The 8362-nt window shown below is 38.6% G+C and overlaps 1 protein-coding gene across 2 annotated transcripts in view; it reads right to left on the bottom strand.

Annotated features, from left to right (window-relative positions):
• Window positions 1–275: 275 nt before the first annotated feature.
• rab11fip2 (RAB11 family interacting protein 2 (class I)) overlaps window positions 276–8362 on the bottom strand; it is a 63701-nt gene continuing 55614 nt past the window's right edge. For both annotated transcript variants that reach the window (XM_089012314.1, XM_089012313.1), the window contains 2 exons: window positions 7189–7261; window positions 276–4888 (listed from right to left, as the gene is read on the bottom strand). In XM_089012314.1, the coding sequence (XP_088868440.1) occupies window positions 4664–4888; window positions 7189–7261 (298 nt within the window). In that variant the 3' untranslated portion in view covers window positions 276–4663. The remainder of the gene's footprint in view (window positions 4889–7188; window positions 7262–8362) is intronic.

The raw sequence follows: 8362 nt of genomic DNA, 5'->3' as shown, positions 1-8362 counted from the left end.
TCGCAAGTCGGGCTGGTCGTAAGTCAGATGTTACCTGTGTATAAGGGCCAGACGTAACAGCAAAATTTTAGTTAGCTGACGAAACTTTTCGGCTGACTAGCGAAACATCTGACACATTCAAAGAAGTACAGATGACGCCTGAAGAAACCTTTTCATCGATGGACCACTCCTGTACGACTGAGAGCTTACACAGACGTATCTACATGGTTACATTGACATAAATTCCTGTTTGGTTTTGTAATGCGTCCACAAATTAACAAAAAACAAGCAGTCAGTCAGCATCATGTAGTAACTTTATTGAAAAGGACAATACAATCTTGCTTGTGCCTTTCAAAACATCCCAAGTACCGTATTTTACGGTGTATAACGCGCACCCAAAAGCCATGATTTTTCTTCAAAAGATGGCCCTGTGCTTTATATGCGTATGCGCCTTATATGTGAAGTAATACTGAGTAACATTTCCATTTCCCCCTGTAGAGGAAGTCGTGCGTAACCCCAGCCGCTAATGTAGTGCCTCAATTTTTCTTATGATACTAGTGCTGCACGTTCTTACTGGAGACATATTCCTTGTGTGTTCGACATACTTGGCAATAAAGATGATTCTGATTATAATGTGGTGTGCCTTATATTTCGATATATTTATATATATTTGGGAAACTTTTGTCATTGGGGGTGCACCTTATACACTGGGAAATACGGTTAAGTGTTGTTTTGAAAGAGGACTTTTACACTTGGCACTTGGTCTCCAGTAACCAGTCCTGAATGACTTATGTGAACCTTCAATCCCCTTGCACCCAATACAAGCCTATTTCCAAACATGCTGGTTTGAAAAACCTCAAAACCAGCAAGTGAAGGTAAATATTAATGTAATATGTCAGTTTATCGTACCTTCAAAACCTTTCAGGAAGGCACACTTTATACACTTGTTCAAGTAGGAGGGTTGTGTACTAGAATCGAAGTTAAAATGTTTTTTTCTGAGATGATGAACTGAACATACACTGACTTCCTTGTCAGTTATACAAGCGGGCCTGTGGACGAATTCTTTGGAAGACCGAGAACACATTCAGACGGCAAATCTTTGAATTTCAATGGCATTTTAGTCTGACTAACTCATCAAATTGAGTTTGATGATCAAATACGATCATGTAATTCTTTTAACACAAAATCAAAACTGTTCAAAAAGCGGGACAAGTGTGCAAGGAAATATTTCTTGCCATAAGTTATGCATCGAAGCTTTGGCAATGTTTGATGAAGTGGGATGTAATCACTCACCCACAACAATTCTCCACATCACTCAGACACATTATGGCCACGTATCTGATACTGATTGCAGATTTGTAAGGAAACATTACCTCCAAGCATATTTAGTGTTTTGCATATTCCAAAAGCGGCACTGACTGGATGAAACATTTTTATGCAAAGAGGCAGCTAAGACGAAGTATAATAATAAGAGTCTCCCCCTCTTCCAATGTTGTGCTTGAAAATGATTCGAAAATGCTTTTCATTTCAGATTTATGTGTTCCAGTTTGACATCTACCAAAGAACCAAATTATATGACAGCATTTAGCAAATGTAGCAATCAAGCTAAAATGTAAACAAAAAAATAAGACAACCACTTTTCTTTCATGCGAACAAAATCCCCTTCAGCGTCCAAACGCCTTCAATGTTTAATGGATCATATCCTTCATATTCATATTTCATAATTTAAAGCGAGTAGATAGCTGCTATGTGCCTTCACTTTACAGGCACTGTACAGGTGGGACAAAACATAAAATAAAATATATGCCGTTGTCTAGGAATCTATAAATTAACTCACTGACTACCATTAACAAATTTCTTCTGGAATTGAAAATATGACGCAGAACGACAATTCCGAATTAGTTCGGGTTTAGTTTTTTCTTGCTTGGGTGCCGATAAAGCGCTGTCCATGTTTTTTTTTTTCCATTCCACAATGGGGCACCATTTCCCCTTTTTTCCCTGTTAGCGCTTTGTTTCAGCTTCAGCTGTTGTTAAAGCGCTATAAAAACCAATATGTATGTATTGCGATTTATTTTGGACAGCCACCCTCATTTCAAGCTCATATAACAACAGAGTCTAAGGTTTCTTAAATGTTTATGTAGGCCTAAAACTAAATATTCTGTGGGTCCTGGAATTTGAGTGACAATGACATAAAACCCTGGCACAGAAAAATAAAATGTATTATAATTTATTATTATTATTATATATTTTTTGCACTTCTGGCAGTGAATGAGTTAATTTGGCTTGTAGGATCACCTTGAGCAATAAAAATGCTTGAGGTGCGATTCCTGAGAACAACTTTCATATCAGTTTGCCACCATGATGTTTCCATAGACTGAAAAACACATGGTCCACATTGAATGCATTTACAACCATTTTAAAGCACAACAAAACAAACAAGTCAACCAAACGGAACACATAAAAAAAAAAAATGTTAAAACCATGGGTGAGGTCCATTTAAAACGCGCAAACTATGCATACACACTTAAAGCAGTAACGAGTGTGTAACGAGAGGTCAATGGAGAGCACATAAAGTATTAGAAGGTAATCAGTAAAAAAGGGATCTCCACCCCCCCAATCCCCCGCAATGAAAAAAACTGATTCTTATCTACATATTTAGCACAGCAGCAAGGCTAAAATGGCCCATTAGCAAAACCACACGATTTTGCACCATTACACATTGCTGATGTTTCCATATGACGTATTGTTATATGTCAACTAAAATAAATTCACAGCTAGAAAAGTTGGGCTTTTGGTACAAAACCAAATTTCTAGTAAAATAATTACTTTCAAAGCAGCAGAAAATTATGATGTTTGACAGAAAAAAGTTTTCGGGATAAACACTCGATCTCATTTGTGAATTCGGTATCATCAATAGCAAAGTTACACATAGAAAAGGAATGCTATAATCAACAATTGGAGATGATTATAAATGTAATTTTGAATCTAAGACTGCCAAGCTGCCAAAACAACACATTTTAACACTGTGCAAAATGCAGCTGCTTGTATGATGAACATAAACCTAAAAATGTGTGCAAGGGCCTTTTTTTCCCCAAACATTCATTTTGTTTCCAGCAATATGCTTTCTTGCAGTGAAGTGAAAAATCGAATGACTTTTTGTCTAAAAATATCTGACAAATATGTTGGGAAGACATGATGATTGTGTTAGTTGATTGTGTTTGGACTGTTCAGAGGAAACACAAAAAAAGTGCTGCGATCTATCTCGAGTGTTGTATAAAACACACAAAAAGAATATTCAAACGAATTAGGATTATAGCTGTATAAATCCATAATACAAGATTTTTTTGTACCAATGAAAGACGTACACACATAAATTATTGGCAGGGTATTTGGATACAGGATGAAGCTCACATAACGTACCTTATAAATACATGAGTTTTCAATTGTAACAGAGCTTTGTCTGCATCAGTCAATACAGACTCAGCACTTTGTATTGAACGAGATGGTCGGGAAATGTAATGTATTATTATTATTAAATCACAAAGAAAGCCATTGCCCCCTTGAAAAATGAGACATAATTCAATTCCAGTATAATATAAAGCAACATTCTTAAATGAAGATTATTGCACTTCAAGTAAAAAATATCCTTTCCAGCTAAAACCTATTCACCAATATGTATGCAATGATAGTCTTCACAATTAAAACAAGCATGACCTCAAATTTAGAAGGTAGATTTTGATCACATTTAAAGCAATAGTAAGCAACAGATGAGAGCTGATCTGTGAACACAACTCTGGAATTAACAGCCTGGTTAAATGTGGCTGTCTTTAAAATGGATGCGTAAGTGTAAACATAAATGTTACAAATAGCTTAATCACAATGAATTTGGAGTAAACAACGTTTGCGTGCTTTTCCGAAGCGTCTCGTAAACATAAACTTGGCTTCTTTTTATATCTTCAAGAGCTTGTAAGTACACAATGTGCAGACGGAGCTCTGTTTGTTGCCATACTGCGTGAAATCACTGCATTTGATTTCAATGCACTGATGAGTTGATACCCTTTACTTGAAGTATTGGTCATTTTTAACTCATTCGCTGCCATTCCCAAATTTATTCAGGAATTGAAAACTATAACGTGGAGCGCCATTCCCGAATTTGATCGGGCTTTGGTTTTTCATGCTTGCGTGCAGATAAATTACTGGCCAGACCTCTGGTAATGTTTTTTTTCTCTTCCACAAGGGGCATCATTTGCCTTTTGTCCATGTTAGCACTTTGTTGCAAATTCAGATGTTGTTACCCTCATTTCAAGTTCAGATAACTCCCGACCCATATAACTTAGGAATTAACTTTTTTTGTCTGATGAAAGAAGAGAGTCTAACATTGCTCAAGTTCTCAATAAAAAGTACTCAATATTCTTTGGGTCCTACAATTTGAGTAAAAATGACAAAAAGCCTGGCACTGGAGTGGACACATTTTTGCACATCGTCTGGCAGTGAATGAGTTAACAGTTGCTGATAAAAAATATCGAGTTAGACTAAAAAGAAAAGTGAACTATTTGCATTTGATTCGAACTCATATGGTAAACTCGCCACACTTTTCCATCCACTTCATTTACCGCACGATATTGATGCGCAAACTCCTGCCCCACTTGTCTCTGTTGGCAGTCTTATTGTTGGTGTCGGTACTTTATTTTTTATTGAGTTTACCTGCCTTTTTCTTAGGCTCATAGGGTGTCCGCAGTATGCTGGGCGTTTCCTCCATGACACGTACCAGGAGATCATCTATGTAGTCCTCCAGCTCCCTGATGTGGGCGTCTTTCTTTTTCACCACTTCTTTCTGCTTTATGAGTTCCTGCACCACTTCCTCAAAAGACACGTTTCTATAGGCTGCCATATTGGCCTGCATCACTTCCTGGATATGGAAACACAACAGACAACATTAAAGAAAAATATTTTCAGTCAAAATTCAATGTGTGTTATTATTGTTGGCTCACTCTTGCTAATAAACTGATAGACTGATTTCGCCTTCCACTTCTGGCGGTTGTAAAGACCCCGTCGTCACCAATATGAGGATTCTTACTAAGGCACAGCAGCGCCACAGGTGTGTTTAGGCAGCTTTTGTGTGAGAACAGGAGCTGTAATCGTTTTTAATGAGGGAGGACTTTATCACTATAAAGCTGGGCATCCTCCCCAGAATGGATATAACAGCAAATGCTTGAGTCTGTTTAAAATACCAAAGTTATCATCTTGCACGCCCGTGCCTCAGTCATAAGACCACTGTAGAGTAAAGACAATGCAAAACACCTCGGAAATGGATGGTTTGCCAGGTGTCTTATCACTTCATGAGCACAAAGGCTACTTCAGAGGAGGTCACGGGAGAAAATAAAAAAATTCAAAGATTGAGGAAGGCCCAACAAAGGATGTACAGTGATACCTCGGTTTTCGACCATAATCCGTTTCAGAAACCTGTTCGAAAACCGATTTGTTCAAAAACTGAAACAGCACTTTCCATTAAAATCAATGTAAATAATCTTAATCCGTTCAAAGTCTAGAAAACAACTTTTTAACTATTTCATCGCATAAACCGGATAAAAACTTTATAATAGAGCAGGTCATGTGTATAATTCTATAAAAACGAACTTATTTTCACCAATTCTTAACATCAACATTAACATCTGTACATAAAAATTTCTCTATCTTTCTGCCATGGGGCGTGTTGGCACCTATCCCAGCTGTCTTTGGGCAAACACAGGGCACACTAACTTTTCAAACCATCCTGTACTTGCTTTAAAATCATACTATTCAGGAGATCTTAACCAAATATGTCAGCATTTTCGCAAAAATAAAACAACAACAATATTAATGCGTCAGTCACAATGAGACAATGAGGAAGACGTGACATATAAGGAAGTGGCGTATAAGGAAGCAGAGGGTAGTCGAGTGATGCATTCAGAAGCACTCAGTTTGGTTGAGAACCAAATTTCGGTTGTATACCGGGGCATAAAAAAATAATTTTTGGTTGAAAACCGAATGGGATGAGAACCGAGACGTTCGAAAACCGAGGTTTGACTGTACTTCCTGAGGCCGATAAAGAAACATGGCCTGCCACAGGACGTGCTGCGACATTTCAACACGGCAGACATCGAATATATCCTGTGTTCCATCACGATTTGGTTCGGTGCCGCCACAAAAATGGACAAAATCCAACTTCAACAGTGACAGCCACCCACTCTCGAGTACTGTGTGCAAGAATCAAGACAAGGGTGCAGAAAAATCCTACAGGACCCTCCGCACCCTGGTCACCACCTTTTTGAGCTAGAATTAATTAGATTAAATGAGATTAGCCTTTATTAGTGTCCTCCATACTGAGTTGTACCCTACGTTCTTGTACCCTCACAATGAAATAAGCCGCAATGGTGGTCTAAATTTGACCATGAAAATCTAATGATGACCATTTCTCCACGATCGGTAGTTGAGGAGAAGATAAGGTGAGGGATTCTCCAGTTGTGTCATTACCTTTTCTAATGAGCTCAGCTTTGTGAATTTAAAAGCTTTATCCTTTGAAATGTACGTGTTATATGCCCCCCCCAAACGCCACCCTGCATGTGGTTAATTAGGGCCTTGAAGAGGAGGAAATGGGAGCTGGCATTTCTGCAAGCCGGTGCAGCATGTGCAGGGGCACATGTGTGGATAATGACAGACCTCAACACTCGCACAGAAAGGTGACGAAAGCCATTATCAGCATCCCCTTTCTCATTTAGGCATCCCTTGAGCTATTGCTCCTCTACAGAGAGCGCATTTGCTGAGCAGTAGATGACACGTTTCAAAGTTTTCTGAAAACGGGGATTCTTAAGCGGAAGTAGCATGTAAAGATGAACAAGCCGAAATATATCATAAACACAGCTTTTAAATAGAAATCAAAGAAAGTAAGTAACCTCATGAATATTTCACGGTAAAGTACTTCATATTCAGAGCAGGCATGATGATATGAATGTGCAGCTGCTAATTAGTTGAATAGCACATCTGAATTTTTAGAGGCCATGGGGGGGATCAATGTCGCCAGCTGCTGCGTCAAAAGAGACTTGAGACTTGTTCTCCATTACAAAGTGTCAAAATCTTACAAGTCCATTCTTGCATTTCAGTTTGGGTAAGCGACAACGTGCAACTGAATTGCATGCGGAATCACGGTCTAAGTGGTGCTCGGTGTCTTACATTTTTCACGGCGTTGGTCCCCCTGCTCCCTTGGCTCAAGGTGAGGTATTCGTTTCCAAGTAGCTTTTTGTCACTGTAAGGCATTCAAATAGAAGTACAGGTCAGGAAATTAGGCATAAAAACTGATAGGACGTTCTGGTTTTGGATTTCCCGAGGGAAAAATAAGGTTTAAATACGTAAATACAATTACAGTAAAGTCTCGTTATATCGATATCGGATATATCGATAGTCCTGGTTATATCGATACTATTTCTATGCACGCACGGAGAAAATTACATGCAAACAGGGTCGGATATATCGATAGTCCCGGTTATATCGATATTTTTTCGGACTCCCTTGAATATCGATATAACGAGACTTTACTGTATGTGGAAACGTTAAACTTCAATTTTAATGTTTGCAACACATTTTATTTTTAGGGAATGTCCCAATACGATCGTAGCTAATCGGCGATCGCGTCAAAAGGATTGTTTTTTATAAGTTTCAGAAATAGTTCATAAATTGACCAATTGACCACAGTGACCACGGTGTAATAATCAATTTTTTTGTTTTAAATTCTGTACCTCACAGTTAAAAAAGATTATATTTGCCGGCCTAAAGGCCTTCATTTTCCTCAAAAGATGACCCAGCGCCTTACACGCAGGTGCGCCTTATATGTGAAGTAATATTGAGCCAAAACAGGTCTCGCAACTACTATCAGCAGCCACCGACTCAATTTCCTCCGCACACTGCAAGAATCCAAACTAGGGTGCGGAAAATCCTTCCGGACCCTCCGCACCCTGCCCACCACCTTTTCCAGCTACTCCCCTCAGGCAGGCGCTATCGATCCATGTGCACCAAATCCAGCAGACATTTAAACAGCTTCTTCCCCCAAGCCATTAACTCTTTGAACAGTAGCCCAAATGGAACTGCATAGTGCCTCAATTTTTCTTATGATGATACTAGTGCAGCGCGTTCTACCGGAAACAAATTCCTTGTGTGTTCTACATACTCGGCAATAAAGATGATTCTGATTCTGATGTACATATATTCCTATGCACATTTCTACATGAATTTGAGATAAATTATATGCATATTATTTGTTTCCATGACTCTATGTCAGTAGATACTTCAAACCAAAGACTCGGAAGCCAAAAGAGTGTGATCAGGAAATCTCTATTAATTATATACATTA

Source organism: Hippocampus bargibanti, linkage group LG13, assembly GCF_051943395.1.
Source record: "Hippocampus bargibanti isolate YZ-2025 linkage group LG13, ASM5194339v1, whole genome shotgun sequence".
Lineage (NCBI taxonomy): Eukaryota > Metazoa > Chordata > Actinopteri > Syngnathiformes > Syngnathidae > Hippocampus > Hippocampus bargibanti.
This window is presented reverse-complemented; position numbering and strand designations above follow the sequence as displayed.